This window comes from Nycticebus coucang, chromosome 1 (genome assembly GCF_027406575.1).
Source record: "Nycticebus coucang isolate mNycCou1 chromosome 1, mNycCou1.pri, whole genome shotgun sequence".
In the NCBI taxonomy this organism is placed as follows: Eukaryota; Metazoa; Chordata; class Mammalia; order Primates; family Lorisidae; genus Nycticebus; species Nycticebus coucang.
Window position 1 is genome coordinate 112,799,905 of NC_069780.1, and position 20,936 is coordinate 112,820,840.

The 20,936-nt window shown below is 38.7% G+C and overlaps 1 protein-coding gene across 11 annotated transcripts in view; it reads left to right on the forward strand.

Annotated features, from left to right (window-relative positions):
- The window catches only part of MCTP1 (multiple C2 and transmembrane domain containing 1), a 621,784-nt gene extending 603,278 nt beyond the window's left edge, over positions 1 to 18,506 (forward strand). For all 11 annotated transcript variants that reach the window (XM_053586428.1, XM_053586455.1, XM_053586444.1 and 8 more), the window contains 4 exons: positions 7,703 to 7,812; positions 11,675 to 11,784; positions 13,935 to 14,032; positions 15,934 to 18,506. In XM_053586428.1, coding sequence (XP_053442403.1) covers positions 7,703 to 7,812; positions 11,675 to 11,784; positions 13,935 to 14,032; positions 15,934 to 16,005 — 390 coding nt within the window. In that variant the 3' untranslated portion in view covers positions 16,006 to 18,506. The remainder of the gene's footprint in view (positions 1 to 7,702; positions 7,813 to 11,674; positions 11,785 to 13,934; positions 14,033 to 15,933) is intronic.
- The last annotated feature ends 2,430 nt before the right edge of the window (positions 18,507 to 20,936 follow it).

Sequence of the window (20,936 nt, forward strand, 5' to 3'; positions counted from 1 at the left end):
GGGCCCTGAGGGATAAAATCATAAGGATGGAGGTGCGCGTCTCGCGCCAGTACCAGCAACCACCTATAGAGGCCGCGCGACTTCCTGTGAGCAGATGCCCTTTCTGCGCAGGCGGCGTTTTTCGAGCCTGAGTCTCAGGTGAGAACGCGCACCGCCAGCGGCCCTGGCACCGTAGGTGTGGTCCCACCAATTAAAGTTTTAAAGTATTTCCTTTTACAATCTCCTAAATTTGTTAATATTAATGACCAATATTTACTGAACACTTGCCCATTTATTACAAATTTGACATTTGTAATAAATGCTTCAAATGGATTAAACTAAAAATTTTTTTAAAACTAACTTAATTTTATAGTCCCCATTCTTATCCCCATTTTACAGATGAAAAGTTAAATAAATTGCTTCAAATCACATTGCCAAGGAGATGATGGATGTAGCATTTGAGCCGCACTCAGCATCAGTCAGTTGTTGAGGATTGCTGCCATCTTCTAGGGAAAGTCTAGATCTAGAATCACACAGCGTCCCTCGGACGGAGGAGGGCGGGCAGTGGGCGCGTCTGGGCTAAGGCACATGACGACGGAATGCCCCCGAACTTTACTTAGGAAGCGAGAACAGTGTAACCTAAAAATTTGTACCCTGGTAGTAATTAAAAAAAAAAAAAGTACCTTGTTCTCTAAACTCTAGTTGCCTTCTTAGCTCTGCATTTGAACTCCAACTGTTTTTAAACACACACTTGAAAATAATAAATAATTTGAAAAAGATTTTAAAAGCAAACACATACAACTTTTTCATTGGAAGTTGGGGTAAAGAAAACCTGGCTCAGCGTTTGCTATCTGGGTTCAGAAGGAAGCCTGCTGTTTCCGTTAGGTATTTCCACTCAGCCTATAAGCGCTGCCTGGAATTCCATCCTCCAGCGGGGATGTCAAATGAGCCTTCAAACGCCTCTGAGGGGCAAATGCCCTTGTTGTCTTATCTGTAAAATAAGATCTAACCAGAAGAGACTTGAGGACATACCTCATTTAATCATTTCTGCCGCCTTAAAAGGGGTTTAAGGATAGGCACGTGACCTGTAAACTGACTGTGCTTTTGCATTTTCCCTCAACCTGTTTATTTTAACTTTACAGAAACCCTGTTGGGCACAGCAGTTCTTACCTCCGCCCTTGTACTGTCCTGGGTGAAGGCACCCTTCCTGGTTACTGGGAGCCCAGCCTCTCTTCTGCTGTGGCTTCCATGAATGTTAGCCAGCAGCTAGGCCGCCTTGGCTCTCTTCTTTGGAGTCCATCTAAAAGCAGAACTTCTCCTGGGCCCTCTCTCCTGCTTGCTGGCAAGGTGCAGGTCAGAGGTTCTGATGCTGATGTGTAGTGAAATCCAGGGATGCTCGAGTCCCTGACGTGAGTGCCCATTGGTGGAATCAGGGGATGTGGGACTCGCCATGTGGGGGGCGGACTGTGTTTGCAGGACGGTCAGGGGTTTTCTCGAGATTCTGGGCAGCAAGAAATCTGGTTCCAGGGAACACTCTCTTCTGACAACCAGCCCATTGGAATCCCCGGGTACTTTCTGTAAGATTTACATTTTATGGCAAAAAAAAAAAAAAATTGTGTACAGCCTTTTACAAATACTAATAATTTTTGTTGAATTAGAAGTTAACAGAGTAAGTTTTGCTTCTGTTTCGGCTTTATGCCGTCCGAGTTTCTGATCTGAGCCATTTCCCTTCCCTTCTGCATGGTCACCACAACCTCTCCGGGTCCCTTCCGTCTACTGGCTGTCTCTCCTCTCCTCTCTCCTCCGTCTACTGGCTGTCTCTCCTCCTCTGGTAAGCTTCTCTCTTACCCTTCTCCCGTATTTCTCTCTTTCTCCCCTTTTCTTTTTCTTTCCTCCCTGGCTTTGGTCACAACTTTGGGAGTGCCAGCTACCATTTACAAATACCCATTGTTAAGCCAATGGGGCAAAGCGCACCTAACTGCTCTCACAAATTGCAGGAGAGGCCCAGGGCAAGTCCATTCTGCAAAGCAAACCCCAACCAAACCTGTGCCACATCAGCCAAAGACAGAGAAAAGATCTTCTCCGTGGAACATGATGAAGAATCTATCATTAAAAAAAAATGGAATCTGACAATTAACAAGTTATCTGGGGCAAAACTAAACATACACAAAAGGTTTCATATGGTTAAAAATTCCTCTTAAAATTTCAAAATTTTGTTCTTAATACATAGATAAAAATTTCAATTATTTTTATTAAAAATTGCATTCATTATTTTATTTAATAATGGCCAGTTTATGTGTACCAAGGCCTGTACTGGGACCTTTACATATATTATTTTATTATAGTATTTCTTATAATTCTGGAGTATATATGTTTTTGAGAACTATTTTATTTTTTTAAGAGAACAATATTACTGCCTTAACCTTAAATATCTCTCTCGGAAGCCTTCCCTGTCTCAATAGCAGGCTCCTATTTTTCAAGGCTAATATCAGGAAAACAGGATAGGATGGATGAAATAGGAAAGGAGTAAGACGCTCTGGTAAGATTCAGTAGCCAGGGGACCCTGTAAGATGCTCAGCTGCTCTCTGAGAATTTCAGTATTCTAGAGTTTGGGCTGAATTATTTTTTATACCTGAAAAAGATAAGACATGTGCGCTGAGGAAGGACCTGGTTGCACCTTTTGCCTTTATCCACACTGCACTTCCTGTCTGTCACATGTTCCCAGCGCGGGAAGCACAGAGCTGAGAGGAGGTCTGCTTTGCAGGGCATTTTCTTGGCTGACCCAGATAACACAGTGCAGCAAAGCCATCTTTAGCACTGAAAATACACAAGAAACACAGGCATGCCCCAAGTATAATTGCAGACTTCGTGCCGAGTCTGCACTTGTCCACAGACGAGCTGCAGTCAGTGGTGAACTGAAATCACGTCTCATAGCAAACAACAACCTATCACTCACCCTGTGCCAGAGGTTACATAAGCAAGACTTTCTAAAAGAAGCAACATTCTGATTGAGATTAACTCATCAAGGTAGAAGGTATCTCAAATCTGAGTATTTCCTCCAGACAGTAGGGAAGCGTCCACATGCCGCATGCGTTTGCTGGCACAGGCCTGTGCTCGTCATCCTGGCATAACATTAAGAACACCCCCCTTTCACTCGCAAGATCCCTACCCTAAAGAGTGAAGTAACATCCATTTTATGGTAATCTTTCTAGCCAGAAAATTCTACGTACTTGCTAACTGATTAACACAGCCCGGGTGTTCACCATTGAGTCTCTGTGACTTTAGCAGGGTTGATGGTGACCACGATGGCCTCTCAGTGCAGAAGTGTCGGGACGCAGCCCAGAGGAGGAGCCGGGCTCAGAAGACACAGCACCTGACACCTGTGCCCTGGCCTCTTGTCCCCATTTAAAACAGAATTAATGTCATTTAGTTTTGAAAGTTAATGTGCAGAATTCTCCAAATATGTAAGGTACACCTGTTAGTTATTTTTAGGTCTTTAGATTTTCCCATCTCAAAGCTAGAAAGTAGCTACTTCTTTGGAAGAATCTACTTAACTTTCTACTATGACAGGTGATAGTAAAATAGGCACATGTTCAAGAGTCACTGTAATTCAAGTTTTTTAGTTACTGATGTTTTGTGGACTATTTAAGATCTAGTAAGAGAGCCTTTAAAAATTGTATAGAATCATTAGAAATTGTTGTGCGATATAGATCTAACATTCTCAGATTTATAGTTATAGATGCTTTTTATGTTTTTTTTTTACATGTTCAAAAGAAATTCTAATAATGCATGTTTAAAAAAAAACAAAAACAGTGTCACCACCAAGCCTCTGGATGATTAACTACCCTATGATATTTCTTTCAGCCAGGCTGCTTTATAAAGGAAAACGAAAATGACAATAAAAGAAATGTACCAATTTATTCTCTACTAATAAAGTATTGAACATTACTGAAGACCGTGTGAAATATTGGAATGCAACACAGTGAAATTCCATTACCCACTGCAGTTTTGGGTCATATACTGTATATAAAGAATAATTACTTCATTGGTTGTAGACCACAGTGGAGGAATATAGAATTTGATAACAGAGATTTTAAAATAAAACTTTTATCCCAAAGCATTTACTTTTCAAAACTTTGCCAATTATAGACCAACCATCTTATTTTGTCTTTTGGTTGCCCAGGGTAAAGATGTGGCAGTGGGCTGGGAGTGCAGGAGAAACAAAAAAAATTAAGAGTGAGCATATTTAAAAAAAAAAAAAAATCTTAGCCAATAGTCATACATTAACACTTTGATTTTAAAGTATCTACTAAAAATGACCTTGCAGATAACACATCCTATTAATGTAGGTCCCACATCTAACCTCTGCACACATCACTGATGTTGCATCTCGCACTTGCTAACACAGCTTTCATTTTCCACCTCTGAATCATCTTTCTGAATTTCATTTTCTTGCTGAAGATTACAGCTGCATGATGAACCCCAAGGCTAGATCATGGTGTCTATAATAAAAGTGGGTGCCTGCCCTTCTTGATTATCTCACAGAGATTCTGGGTAGAAGCTAAAAACTTCTTGGATAGAAGAGGGAGGTCACACAGTGTTTTGTGGAAAGTACAGACTCTGGAGTTGGCCAGGTATAGACCCAATCCAGGCTCAGTAACTTTTCCCTGAGCCTGCTTCCTCTTCGGCAGGGTAGAGAAAAATAACAACACTGTAGCCCGGTTGTGATGATTGAATGAATTATGTGACAAGGCACTTTATGGTGCGTGATGAGTGATGCCTGTATACTCCACTTCTTTCCAAAAATGAGATAGCTTATAAATTAGTTCAGAAAAAATAAACCACCATAAAACCATGCTCAATAAGCATTGATTCATTTATTTCTTCTACACATCTTCCCTTAATACTAGGAAAAAAATTAGGGAAATATTCTGATTACAAAAGTAAAATATTAATAGAAAAGAATTTGAGTATTAGAGGAAGGTAGGAAGAAGATGAACTTCCATCACTATTCCAGTAATGGAATACGGAATTTTGGCACATTCCCTTCATCTTTTTTTGCCAACATAGCCATTTAAAATGTAAATAAGTTAGGATTATTTACTTCCAACTTTCTTTAAGAGAAGATTATAAGCATTTTCTCTGAATGTTTTCTAATTTCATAAGTCTATCCATTGTATGCAGTATAGTTAATCCATCCAACACGTTAATAATTTTTCTTTTTTTAAAAACAGCAATAAAAAGTTTTCAGATGTTTACTGAATATATTAGAAGTGCCATCCCATCATGTCATATTTGTTAGCAATTTTTTCGACTCAGCCTTTTGAATTTATGACTTTTAAGTTTTTAATTTTATGTAACCACTACTTTTCTTTGTGATTTTCCTGCTTGTATGTTTAAAAAGTTCTTTCCCATTCCAAGGTCAGTAAATAACTCACCTGTATTGTCTTATCTTTTTGTAATTCATTTTTTAGTGTTTAGCTTCTTAAAATTAATTAAGAATGTATTAGGGCTATCTATTTGAGGTGAATTTGGGGGCAATTTAGGCTATCTTTTATTAGGAATCTATTTAAGGTAGGACTAAATTTTTCCTAAATAGTTAGCACAATTGCCTGGTAACATAATATTTCCTTTATATACACTACCTTACCATATACCAATCTCTCTTACAAGTCAATATCTGATTTTAATTACTTAAATATTGAGTATACTACATGCCTTCCAACTGATTCTTTTGCAGAAATTTCTTGGCTGTAGTTTTCTATTTATTCTTCCTAACAAATTTCAGAAACACTACCAAATTCTTCCCATTTCCTCCACTCCAAACATTAGTATTTGCTTGAAATGGCATTAATCCTATACAGTTAATGGAGCAGGGGGTGGGGGGAATCATTTTTTCATATATGTTTTGTACATTTCTTAAGGTTATAACGAAGAATTGTGTATATTGTCATTGTGAAATACATTTCACTTATTTTTGAGATTTTTTTTATCTAATTCTGAACTGGGAAGACATTATTTTCATTGGACGTTCATTGTACAGCCAGCCTAATTTGACTCCAACCTGACTTATTCCATATGCAGAAAAATATAAGAACACATTGTTTGTGGTCATAAATGAACTTAACTGGTACTTGAGAGACGAGAATACACGGCCTGAGGGCCGTGCAGAGTATCAGGGCAGATGATCTCGGTGGCTTATAAAAGAACTGTAAGAAGCCATTGGGAATTCATTTTATCTAAAGTGTACAGTTACATGCATGAAATTAACACATTTTGTTTTAAGAGAAGAAATTGGTACACCTGTGTCTATCACAACAAGTGAAGGGTGGCTTTTAAAGATGGCAGGGAACCCCCAAGGCAGTTGATTGTTCCCTGCACTGCTACTGAGCTTTGTGCATCTCATCTACCTCAGTGACAATCCATCTGGCATAAGGAAGATTAATCATATACACAACTTCTTCCATGAGAATTAAATTTAAAACGAAGGCTCTAAGTAAGTGGTGTCTATACTAAAGATCAAGTTATGGAACTGGCTTCCATGCCCTTCCTCCCAGTACTCCCTGATGCACACAGACCCGCCACTCACTTGCCCTCCCTCTCTGAGGTGGAGCTGCCGCCTGGCCAAGCACTCACAGTCTAAAGTGCTTCAGATTCTGAAATGAAAGTCAGTATGTAAATGTGCAGCATGACATTATTATTCTAGCTTCCTGGCTGCTTTCAGCAAGCACTGACTGCCACATGAGGTCTCAAGTGTTCTGGCATCGTGTGTAAGTGTTCAAAAGAAGTTAAAGTAATGAAATTGGATCTACATTTCTATAGATATTCAAGCTGGCATGGAGGACTGAGTCCTGGAATTGGGGTTGGATGGTCTCCACTGAGCAGCCTAGGCAAGTGCCTGTGATGCCAGGCTACTAAGCAGAATTTTCAAATGTGAAAGGCCACCACTTTGTCTTCCTCTAGGTATAAAATTACAAAATATGCACATTTCCTTTAGGCTTAACCCACTCTCTGGGTGCTGTGAGCTCAATCCCTACCCCACCCGTTACATGGAGCTCACCAGCCTTGCTTAAATTCAACACAAATCTTAAAATGAAGAACTAAGTACAAAGAGGGCACATAGAACCTAATACAGCATATGCTACTGTATAAAATATGCAACTATTATTTTTAGACAGTGGTAAAGCTTAGTGTGACTCTGATCTAGGAAGTATCCAGAGTAGATTTCAGTTGACCTTACTGCTTTTTTTTTTTTTTTTGCAGTTTTCATTGTTCACAGACCTTCTCATTTTCATCCAGATTATCTGCTGCAAAAGTATCTGGAGCCATAATCAAACTCATGTCTGTGGGTGGGGGAGGGGAGGGTCAAGAAACCAGGTCCACTAATAGTCATGGGGCCAGGTCAGAATCTGGGTTTGATAATTTTGAGATCTGATCTCTCTTGTCACTCCCAACCCCAAGTTTCTATCTATCAGGACAAGAGCAGCAGGACCCGAATCTCCTGCTTTGCAGCCCACGTAACTAGAGTGAACACAGAGCCATGATGCTGGGCCCCTGTCTTCCTCATGTCCCTTACATTTTCATGGGCTCTGATTACCCATTTATAGACACACAAAGATTAAATTTATTTAATAAAGTTTTATAAAAAAGGGAAAACCCAAAGAATTCAAGCACCAAAGAAAACCTTTACTCATACAGAATTTCTTCTTTTATTGTATTTTAGGACAGTGAAAAAAAGGGATTCATAAATAAAATCTATGCCATCCAGGAGGTATGTGTCAGTGTCCAGAACATCCTAGATGAAGTGGCTTCCTTTGGCGAAAGGATAAAGAAGTGAGTGGTGCTGACATGGGAGCCCTGCCTTCGGTGGGACAGGTGTCCAATTGTTTCTCAGAGGGTGAAATGCCACATTCTTTTTGGCAGGGGACTCTCCTTCTGGGTGATCTATTGCTCAGTTCCATCCTTATTTACTTTGTTTCTGCCAGTCTTTGGCTTTATGAAAGTTCTGTCAATTTCCTTCCTGAAATTTAGAACATATTGGTTGGAAAGAAGTCAGGCTTGTAGCTTTGAAGAATTAACACCGTACTAAATTTTAGCACATTTTTCACTGTGAAAGACTTTGTTCTTAAATGGAATCTGAGATTGTGATAGAAAAAAAATAAATCAAGCTCAATGAAGACTTCAGGTAATCAAGACACACCTGCATTTTATTATTGGTCTAAATATATTTTCATCAAATTACTCTACATTTAAAAGAAATTATACTATGTATGGTACCCTGCAAAAATATTCTTAAATTCTTTTACATTTGTGTACTAAATAGCTGAGATCGTAATTGTCAATTAAATAAACTAATGTTTTGTTATTCAGAAAAGGTTTCTAATTAAACAAATAAAATTCTTAATTTTTTAAAATAAGGAAATATAGCTTCATTGTGATCTATGTAAACTTAAGAAACTTAAATTCTTAATCTTATATTGTTTTATTTTTAAATTTATTAATATAATTTTAAAAAAGTTTACTTTATAAAAATGTACAATTATTAGTTCAAAGATATGCTAAGGCCCTCTACTACTAAATTATGTGAAAATTGGCCTACATAATGATTGCTAATGGTCTATTCAAAAAGGGGTGCTGCCTATCCAGCTCAGCTTTTATTTTCCTAGTTTCACATATCTATTCATTGTTTATTATTCATAACCAAAAGTGTTCTGCAGATTTGGATCCTTAGGCATACACAGAATTTGAAAGGAGTAAATTATTTAAACGAAAAGTGTGAGTCATTCATCCGGTGCCTTTCATGTTGCGAGGGATAATGCATTTTATTTTGTATAATTTTTTGTTTAATACATTTCCACATATGCCTAGGTGCTGAGTTTCCACTTTCTTATATTACATTAGACAGAACAGCCTCCCTTTCACTCCCACGTGTGCCCTAAGCAACATTTAGTCTTAGACTTCTGAAGACCGATTTCCACATCTATTCTCTCTCCTTCTTCTTCCCTGTATTTCCATGTCTAAAAATGTTTTCTAGTCCTCCACACGCTGTCCACTGAAGTGCAGCGTGAAGCCCTGAATTTGGGGCCTTTCTCTATTAACTATTGACCTTGATCTCCCTTATGTTGGGTTAATGGTGTGCTGATAACCTGATGGAAACATCGCCTTTACACCAGAAGACCCTGGGTCAGGCTAGTGAATGTCTGAGAGGAGGACACTCCTTTGTAATTCTGAGTGGTAGGAGGCCTCAGGACAGGTGCTGGGCTGGAAAACTGATGGCTAGCTGAGGGATGGGACCAGATCCTGATGGTGGGCCAGCCTGGAGGGAAACCTGGGTTTCATAGAACTGTCTATGCAGAAGTATACAAATATGCCATAGGGTGCAGTGAGTCTTAGAGGAGTCATCTCCTCTGCACAACAATCTTTTGGATGCTAAAAAAGAGAAATTCCTCTGAGGTCATATGGGATTAAGAGCATCTGTCCAGAAAGCAGATTGAGAAGCAGTTTTTCAGCACCACATGAAAGGCTTTATAATTATTTGCTACTAAATAATCATTCCAGAGCTTTCTTGAATTGCATCTTTTTTTGGGGGGAGGGGTTATTTTCTAGATTTAGTTTCTGTGATGCAAGTGTGGATATAGAAAAAGACAGTCTTTTTATTTTTCCAACACTGGTTACACTGGTGAGGATTCTCTGCCATTTGCCCTTTCAACAGGAAGGAGGAGGACACAGGGCGTCCTCCAGAGGGCTGCCCAGAGGAAGGTCTTGTGAGTGAGGAGCCAGCGCCTCACACACGCAGTGGTGTGATGGATGGCTCTCAGCGGAGCCAAGGGGAAGCAAGCAGAAGGCTGGTGTCTTCAACAGCCTTCAGCCTTCTGTTCTCTCCACAAGCAGCAAGGGAGGCACAGGTGTCCATCAAGAAGGAAGGGCACAATTCTTTCCATGGTAACAATCACGGGCGCTCACTCTTGACTAGGAAGGAAGAAACAATGACAGAAAAGCCAGACCCCAAAAGTTACTGAAAACAAGACAACCTGACTGATCCAACACTGGTTCTTTTTTACCAGGAAAAATAATTTTAGGAAACAGTTGACCTAGAGAGACAGAAAAAGCAAGTTACAGGCCACAATGCTAAGAAACAACTCCTAAGTATTATGTGAAGACTCTACATTTAGCAATCATCCTTTATCGAATCACAACGCACAAACCTCGCCCCAAAGACAACAATACATTACCAGGAAACTAGAAAAAAATAACACTAACATTTAACTACATGTATAATTTATATTTTTCTAAATTGTCTTTGGTGCCTTTGTCCCTATCTTGCACAAAACATACTATATTTTATGCTTCTGGAATTGATAAACTCTACTAATATCATCTCAATTCACATGAACATGTTACCATCTTCCTTGAAACAATAAAAGCTATCTCGTGTTATAAATGGGGAAACCAAGTGTTAGAGAGGTTGATGCCATCTACAGCCATGTAACATAACCGAAGCTTGAAAACACATTTGCTGACATCTTGGCTCTATTCATTAAACTGTGCCAAAGAGTCAGTCAACACGACATGCTAGTTCCTCTTTTGTGGTTGAACGTTGAGGACAGATTTCAAAGAATGCAATGGTACCCCTGCCAATGGTGACGTCTGTATACACCCAACCCTGCAGGGGCCATGCAGCATTTCTACTTTCTTCATAATTTTGTCACTCTATTAACAATTATCTAGAATCACCACAGAGTTTCTACACAAAAAGCCCTTAAATGATTACAGCCTTTCCATGTTCCATTTCTCTGATTTTTTTTTTTTTTTTTTACATCATCTTTACAAAATTTTTCTATGTTGTCTTTGTGGTCTTGTCTTCATGTTGCACCAAATTTCTTCCCGTCCCTTCAGTCCTACCTTGTTTTGTAACTACTTCTAGTCATTGGTCCCATTTCTTTCTTTATTATCATGCTGTCTTACAGCCTTCTCTGACCTAGCCCTCTTATTATCTTTGCCGGAGAATAGTAAGCAATCCCAACTTTATTTCTTAATTACCTCTGTATTTCTGGGAAGAAGGGCAGTGATGACAGGTACATTTTTATGAGGCTGACTGTTCTCATCCCCTTTCCTGATTTCTAGTTCCATTCAAAACATAGCTGAGGTAGGTAGTGAATATTGCTCTAAGGAATTCTAAAGTCAGAAGACTTACACAACCACATAAGGTTCATGTCCACCAATAATTGCTGGCAACGTTTTATTCTCAAGTGGGGGCTACTAAGAGTTGAAAGAAGGAACCCAGGGGTGTTCTCCTCTATGAAAATTTGGAGAAAACAAGGCTAGGTATTCACTCTAGCAGTAGAAAAACCAAGATCTTTTTCCATGTGGTGAGTTGCCCAAGTAGTGCAACAGCTTTAGACTTTGAATTCACCTGGGACACTCTGGTGGGGTTGGTACCAAGACCCCTGACATGGGCCCTATGTTCATGGAATTGAGCAAATTATTATTAGCCTATGTCCCCTGATAGCCCATTACGGTAGGACTTCATTCCAGAAAAAAAATGCAGACTCAACTAAAGTCCCAAGTTAGTCAGAATCACATTTATTTATTTATTTATTCATTTATTTATTTATTTTGAGACAGAGTTATTTTAATCTTTGTTTGGAAAAGGTATGAAGTACCCAGATTGCTGATGTGTTAATTTTTCATTCAGTACTTTCAACTGGACTGTCCCTTTCTTGAGCTGGCTGGCCATTGTAGCCCTCTGTGTGTTCACAGCTATCCTGTACTTCATTCCGCTGAGATACATTGTCCTTGTCTGGGGTAAGTAAAGCCTCCTCCTGCCACCCTTAGCTGCTAAGAACAAACTATGTTTAAGGGATGAGTTATTGGTTGCTGGCATTTCCCTATATTTACAGTCATAAAGGTACTGTATGATGAAAAGAGACAGGTCAGTTAAAAATCACAACAGTACAGAGATTTAGGTCTACCTGCAAAATGCATTTTTCTTATCTGGCACCCTAGGCTTCATCATACGATAAACATGGAGTCGTGCAGATTCTTCATATATCAAAGTGTAGCTTTGTCTAGATACCGTTCTGATTTATTTTCACCACTTATATACAAACACAGGCATTTTGATCCATATGGTGCACTCAGGACAATACGCTTTTTTTTTTGCTGTGGTGCTTTATCTTGTGGAAGTGTATGGAAAAAGACACAGCCGCCTGTCAAGAGGTCACCTTTAGGAATCAGGAAGAGGGTCCTTGACATTTACAAGCTCCTTAGTTAGAAGCAAAAAAGTCTACCGTTTGTGAATTAAACAAGAATGCTTGTACAAAAAAATCTACTTTAAAAATGATTTTGGGGAGCCTAATTGTTAGTGAGATTATGTTGCAATTCCTGTGTACCTAGGAGGCATCTACAAGACAGTCAATCACAGCCTTCTTCATTTTTTGAGGCCTAAACAAATTCTTGGTTTGGAAAACTCAATTTTCAGTCTTGGGATCTACGAACGTATTGAACCATGACATCAATGATATATTTAAACAAGACTGGAGAGAAGTAGAGTTCTTTATTTGCCCCTCACCTGCATACCCATATACCTAAGATTGCTAACCCTATACAAATGCCAAGAACCAAAAAGGGTCTTAACTTCAGAAAACATGTGCTGACGTTGAAAAGTGAAAAGATCAAAGAGAGTTGTAAGACTTTTAAGGAAATACACTGGAGTGAAGGGAGTACAGGTCGGTTGTCTCCGTACTCTCCAGTTTTAAGAAATCGGAGCACCTGTTCCTTGTGGCCCACTGTGTCAGCCATGGGCGTGCCCTCTCACCCTGCCTCCCACTGCCACGGCCTCTCACCCTGCGTGGGAGGCGGGGGAAAGGGGAACTATGTCTTCCTTTCCTAATTGCTACAGTTCTAAGAAATTCAGTGAAGACAGCACTTTCACTACATGAGAAAAAGGAAATTTCCACTATGCTCTTGCTTCTTCTTCCATGTTGAAGCCCTCATCTTTCATTCTGTCCTGATTTTTAAAGCAGATGTTCTATAGAGAGAGTCAGGTGTCAGTAACACTCACCTCTTTAGGGTCAGCCCTGTCTTGGGCTGTTTTGTGCCCTGGTTCTCTGGAGCCCAGGGCAGGCATCTGGCTACACAACCTGCAACGGCCTCACTGGCTAGCTATCTTAAAAGTAATTTTAGAGGCTGTGTTTGGGCCTCTTGTTTCATCAAATAAAGTAAGAACACTATTCCTTCAGTGGTAGGTGATTGGTGAAATATTCGTCAGAAACGTAAGGCCTGGGTTTTCTGTGGGGAGACAGAGACCAAAATCAAGATCCTGTTTACTCGGTGTGAATTCTCAGAGGAGCCGAGATGCTCTAGTTGATGGCTCAGTTTTTACCAGTGTGTTCATTTCATGTAAAGCTGTTTATTTTTCCCCAAAGCTTGTAGCTTTCATTTCAGGTTTGAAAATAATTAAGCTCATGTATCCTCTGAAGACTTAGCACACATGATAGCAACACCCCTCTGCCCACCAAGGCATATCAGTTGAAAAAGGGGAAACCAGCAAATTGACCTTTGCCTTAACAAACACAATCTAAAACATAGGAAGCCAAATCTCATTATTAATGAAACGCTAAAGCAAGGCTTTTCAGTACCGTAACACTGAGGTGGGAAAAAAACAAGTTTTTGCTCATTATTGCTAGATACTGCTTTTTATTCCCCAAATAGAAAAGGTTTTCCTGCTTGGAAGGAGCTACTGAAGAGCAAAGAGAAAAACAAAGCAGCAGGTGAACTGGGAAAGAGGGAGGGAGGAAGAGAGAAAACTGGTGTATTAATTAGTTCAAGTCAAGGCTGAGAGGCAGGATACAAAAGGTTGATCTTCAAATCACGGCAACATTTCCACAAGAAGTGTGCTTTGTATGTAACTCCATACTTAGGAGAATTTACTGTTTGATCTATTACTTTTTCAGGCATCAATAAATTTACAAAAAAGCTGCGGAGTCCGTATGCAATTGACAACAATGAACTACTTGACTTCCTTTCCAGAGTCCCTTCAGATGTACAAGTGGTATGTAGGTTTCATTATTATTCTTGCCGTTATTTTAACATAGTGTCACACTGAGTTTTGACCTTTTAATTTCCAAAGTCTTAGAAGAACTGGGTAAAGTTAGTAATAATTAGCCCATCACAGATTTTACCAATCTGAAATTTAGCCCAGTTGAGGTGATATCCAAGAACTTAGAATGGGAGAGTGGAAGCAGACTGCATAAAGAGCCTGCCAGGGCGTCTGCCTCCACGTTCGGACAGAGATGATGAAAGGACATCACCACAACCTGAGCAAAGGAAACAGGAATGTTAAATGATGAAACAAATCCTACCAGCGGACACTGAAGAGAGAAACGCTTCTTTCCAGAATTAGCATGAATAAAGTTTTAAAGATGCATGTTTGGAGATCATTTGTAGAGAGGGCTGTTTCTTGAAATCTGGAGCACATCTCAAAAATCCTTTGAGGTTAATGCCCCTTAACCATCAACTTTTTTCAAGTATAATTAAGAAAGATTTGTTTGCTTTTTTTTTTTTTTTTTTGAGACAGCCCACTCTGTTGCCCTGGGTAAAGTGCCATGGTGTCATGGCTCACAGCAACCTCAAACTCCTGGGTTTAAGTGATCCTTCTGCCTCAGTCTCCTGAGTAGCTGGAACTACAGGTGCTCACCACCATACCAGCTCATTTAAAAAATTGTTTGTAGAAACAGTGTCTTGCCATGTTGCTCAGGCTAGTCTTAAGACACCAGAGCTCAAAGGCTGACTCAGCTTCTCAAAGTGCGATTACATGCATGAGCCACCAAGCCGGGCCAAGAAAGGTTCTTTGTTTTTTCTTTTAGAGACAGAGTCTTACTTTGTCACCCTTGGTAGAGTGCCGTGGCGTCATAGCTCATAGCAACCTCTAGCTCTTGGGCTTAGGCGATTCTCTTGCCTCAGCCTCCTGAGTAGCTGGGACCACAGGTGCCCGCCACAACGGCCAGCTATTTTTTTTGTTGTTGCAGTTTGGCCAGAGCCGGGTTCAAACTCGACATCCTCGGTGTATGGGGCTGGCGCCCTACCCACTGAGCCACAGGCGCCACCCCCAAGGAAGATTATTTTTTTTGTCACTGAAAATTAATTTTTTATCACAGAAATATGATAGGCTGATCAATACTACATTTTTAAAAATAATAATACATAACATTTGGTGGGAAAACTATAATAAAGTAAGACTTCACGGGAAAAAATAACACTAAAATTTCAGATTGCTAAAGCATACCTGTAAATGGATAATGAATGGAACACCTTCCATTATAAAGCTATAGCAACTGATTAACATAAATGTATTTTAAAAGGCTACAGCAAATTTATTAAGAAAAGTCAGTATTTACAATAAGTGACAATTATATCACTAGCAAATGATTTAAACTTATGACGGAAAATTTTTTTTTTTTTTTTTTTGGTGTGGGATTATATATTTATTTACTTATATATTTTTTGGCCATGCACCCTCAGTCCACCGATTTTTTTAATCAAAATCCTTTCTTGGATTGCAGTAAAATTTGGTTGTAGCAATATCTTTTTTTTTTGTTTCAGCTGAATTCTTCCTTTGATTTGACATGAGAGTGGACTAGAGGAAATTATTAAACAAACAATAAGTTGCAAAGAACTACTCTCGAGGCCTTCAAAGTAGATGGCAATGGTTTTGCTCTTAGTGTAATGTGTCATGGACAGTGAAGACTGCAGCCCAATCCTGAAGTTCACACAGGGGTTCCCTTCTGACGCCTGCTCTATCATCCCATGGTTTCTGCATCCCAGCTGCAGATCCCACATAGCTTCTAGAGTGACCACTCTTCCCCCAAGCATAGTCTCTCATTCCTTCGCTTTCCCCTTCTTTGCCAGAAAGTGGCCACCTGACCAATTTTTCTCTGAACTCTGTTTAAACAGGTGCAATACCAGGAACTGAAACCAGATCCCTCTCATAGCCCATATAAAAGAAAGAAAAACAATCTTGGCTAGCCAGCTCCCAGCGCTGAGGAGACCGGCATCTGTGTGGGGAGATAAAAGGAAAAGCCTTCAGCCTCAGCAGCGTTTGCTTTCTTTCTGCTTTTTATTTATTTTGCCTTTTTATCCTGATTGAGAGAATTTGTAAATAGTGTACAAAGGGATATGTCTTTGAAAACATACTTCTATTGTACAGACACAACTTGACAAAGGTTTAGCTACTGCTGTGTGAAAGCCTTGTTAGCTGCGGATAATAATACAACACACTGAAGAAACGAACGTTAGGAACAGTAACAGTGGAAGGTACACGTTTCTCTAATTACAAGTGGAAGAACCAGCGTATTAAATATTCAACTGTGCGCTGATTAAATCTACATAAATTGTAAATGTCAATTTGATTTTAGTTTTTGTTAAATGTGCCTATTTTTTATCTGAAAAGTAATCCATTACAGTTTTCTATGTTTTATACATTTCGAAAGGGAGGGAAATCCCAAAGCCTGAATAATGGAATAGACACATTTCAGTTTCACATAGATCCTGACTTAGATCCTGACATTCGAGCCTGCGCAGATGACTTCAGTATGACTAGGATGATTTTAAGCTAGTGAGCACAGGTACATTCACGCACCTCAACAGTATCTTCAACACTCTGAAACCCTATAAAGAAAACCTGCAAACTTTCTATCATTCCATCTAAAACCTTAAAATCTCTATGGGACTAGACAACACCAATACTGCCAGGTTTATAAATGATTGCCTATCTGAATTTTTATATCTACTGCTACTTTAATTTGTACCAAGTTAGCAAATTAGCAACTCAGTTCAGTTGTCAAAATACTAGCAAACTATAGCCATAACTGCTTTTGGTGTCAGAGTATGCATCTAAAAATATTTTAATACTCAAGTGTTCTCACAGAAAAAAAATCTGCTTTCTCATTAGGTTACTGAAATGCTTTACTGCACACTATGATTTTGTTACTGTGTGAATTTTAGTGTCGAGGAGAATGCAGTGTACTTAGTGGTATACCATAGTTTCATTACATTCATTTATGAAAAAAAAATCATTGATAATATGAATGCATGAAAAACTTGTTTTGTAAAATAAACTGCTTGTTGGGAGTTGGGGGGATTGCCTTTAAAAATGTCACTATATACCTTAGAAGTGACACTTCTAACTTGTATTCCCAAGATTCTTTCGGTAGTTTTTATATCTAACTTCCTGGTCTATTGAGGGAAGTACACCTCTGGAGAAAAGCAATTTGGTTGGTGAGAACGTCTTACTCCCCTAACTCGGTAGGGAATTAACTCAGTGGAAATTGTTGTAGACAATGTTTTGCACTACTTTATTAACAATAGACTGGGGTGAGAGTTATGCTGGAAAAATGTAGAAAAGCTCAAAGCAAGAAATATATATTTCATTCTAAAGGAAGATTCTTTAAAAATTCAATCTCATTGAAGCTGATTTTTAAAGTATTTTTATTTTAGAGATATGTTGTTAAATACTATTTCTTATAATAGAACTATTTTGATCTGTTTATACACTATGCTTGAAAGAATGTCAATTAAATTCCCTTTCTACAGAAAGGCTTTGACCTCAGTATGCTCTATTTAGCACATCCTGTTTAAAATGACATGCTCACATCCACCATCATTGTTTGTTGCTAAAACATAATACTTCATGAAGTTGATGTTACTACAGAAAGTTTGATCAGATAATTTGTTGGAAATAACTTCCTATTATACTTTAATGTGAGATTTATGTTCTGTGTTGACGTCTACTCAGATGTCTATAAGGCTGATATTCGACAACCGCAGATGTATCTAGTGGCTAGTAACCATTAACAGATGACTAATTTTTGTTTGTTTCATTGTACCAAATTTCAGATGTTTAGTTCAGTGGTAATGTTGACGACATATTCACTGCATTAAATACAAAAGAAAACCTTTGCCATGTATAATCAGTCCTCCTTTCCCTTTTTAGGGGATTATGTGCTTATTCTTCTTATAAATGACATTTGACTTGGAAAAATACAGATTTGATTTGAACTAGGCCACTTCTAAAACCTTGACTGCTGTATAAAACTCAGTACCTCTGCAGGGGTGAGCGTCCAATGGGACTGATGCTTGAGGCATGAAAGTGACATGGAAGGAAACATCTACTACTACACTTTCAGAAGCTACTGCACTCCACAGGCTGAAAACACCATGAATAGTGAAGCTTTGCTTCTTTCTGTCTTCTTCTCACACAGGAGAAATTGTCTTGTGTGCTGCCTAGTGATATAAGATTTGTGATATGATTTCAAGGTATCTTAAGAGACTGAATGTCACTCTAACATTGTCAACTACTCAACTACTAAATAGACTCCTCAGAATATGTATCTGCCTGTACTTTACTGAGTAAATTCACTGAAAGTTGTTTATATTCATATTCCAAACTACAATGCCATTATTGTGATAATTCATATGTGAATTATCAGAAAATATATTTCTGCTTATTTTAACTTTTTTCACCTATTAAAAAGAACATAGTACTTCTTATTCATGTGGGTACTGTTTCAGATTCAAACTGATCCATTTTATGCACTAGGATAGTCTGAGTTGGGAGATCCTTAAATGACTTTGCTTTGCAATATATTTACTGAGTACCTACTAATATGACCCTGTCACAGGCAATGGTCAAACCAATGATAGTGTGTTAAAGTTCAATTTGAAGTTGAAGTATAGCGAGAGCCAAATTCACTTGATAGGTTTCTGAAAGTATCTTTGATAGGATTTTCATTCTGTATTTAAAAGTGAAGAAAAATTCACTGGCAAGTTCTTTTATTTTGGGACCATAGAAGCTTTTTTCCACTTTGATCTCAATATCTATTGGTCTCCAATGTGGAAAGTAGCCTAAATTTATATGAAGCCTTACTCAAAGGATGCAGTTTTTAGTTTATAAACTTGTTAAATTGACCCAAATGTTTATGATGTTTTTGAGTTTTGCACTAATGTAGCTTGAAAAGCAAATAAATTAGAAAGCAGTTGATGCTCCAGAGAAACAAGTAAAGAGAGCCACCATTATACATCTTCAAAAAGGCTCAAGTATTATGAAATTAATATTAATTAATACTTGTTTAAATCCTGGGCCTTTCAGTATTACTGTGCATAGATTTCTATTCCTTGATTTGATTAGAGTATCTAGAAGCAGCCTTTTCTAATTGTTCAGCTGAGTATAAGTTAAAACCACACAAAAAAATCATGTAATGAATTCTCACAATAGCGTCAGTCCTTTCAATTATAATTCTCTTCCCTGGGATGATTGGTGCAACTCACTGAAAGAATAAAATATAAAACATACCGCCCCACCCTGTTTTTGGTGAAAATCCTGCTTTTTTAGACCGCAATTTCTACATTTTTACAACAGCAATTTGTTCAGTGGCAGTCACATAACACTTATCCCAGGAGAATCTGAGCTTTAAAGAAAAACCAAGGAAAATCTCTCACTATGTGGGAGTCCTATGCAAGCAAAAACTATTAAACATGCAAAGCGGTTACAACACGTAAATACTTACAGCACCATGAAGGGTTTGCGGCATTTGCTGATTCCATCTGTGCTTCTCCAAGGTACTGAAGAATGGGGGTGGTGGTGGTGGAATTTGTGCTAAGAACCTAAAGCACACAACAAACAAACAGAGTAATCTCAAATGAGTTTCATTCTACTGGAATCCTCCTTCCTTCACATTCTACGCCCTGATTGCCTAAAAGTGTTCTATTACATGCACAAGCAGTATTTTGCATAATTTTTTTTACTCTTAACAATTTTTTTATTGTCATAACTGTGTACATTAATGCAATTAGGGGTACAATGTGCTGATTTTATTTACAGTTTGGAATGCTTACATCAAACTGGTTAACATAGCCTCCACCTCACTTACTTGTATTAATTTACATGAGTTTTCCTGCCTCGTAATGTCACTGTAAAATTATGACTCCATTTTTAAAAAAGTAACCTAATAGCACAGCTGTTCTCATTTAGTCAATTAAGTTATTGTATTATGCAGAAAGCTTTGTTTGTAGAAAGAGAAAAACAGATCAAGTAATAGCTGTGTTGAAGTGTTGTCTGTATGTAGCAAAACTAAAATTGTGATGTGATTCTCCCATGTGTTAGATTTGCCATTGTCCCTTCCAAAGAGAAAAGGTGTGACCAGCCCAAGTCAATGAGTGAGTCTGAACACCACTGTGTCCCTCAGGGTCCTGAGACCCGGCTGGGTGGAGCTGCTGCCCCCACTATGGAGGAAAATTCTGTTTCATTTTCTAGGCAAAGACAAGCTTTAAAATGGCTTGTGTCGATTTCAGGGATTTTATTCTACCAGAGTTCAAATGGGACGGGTTTGAAGGAAACGTAATTTCACAGCGGAAGGAATACACCTGGCCCCAAGCACTCTTAACTGTCCTTTGCATTGCTGGGGACACCTGGGGCAACAGTCCAGGTTGTTGTAGACGGTGGACCCCAGGAGAGTCGGGGAGAAGGAAATGCCAATATTTCTCCCAAATTCAGAGATCACATTTTAATAAACCTGTTAGAGAACTAAAATCTTGTAACCGCATTCCCCACAAAACATTCTTCTTTTACACAGTATTGATTATGACAATACCAAGTCAAAATCTGTGCATAACTTATAATAAATACTGCAGTCATAGAAAACAATTTATTAGTGTCAACATCTAATAAACTCTTAGAGACGTTTTACAGAGGTGCCAGGATTTCCCGATATGAAGGGAGGAGAAAGTCTGCAGTTTTGTCGTCATGGTGCTTTAACAGTGGAAGGCGTTAACTCCAACTTCTGATCAACCTCAAACAATGGCACAATCTTGGTACTGAAATGCTGACAAACTTCAGTGTCCGTTAACACATAAACCTGGCAAATCAAAGTAGGGTCTTTGAAGTACATGGAAGCCACCCC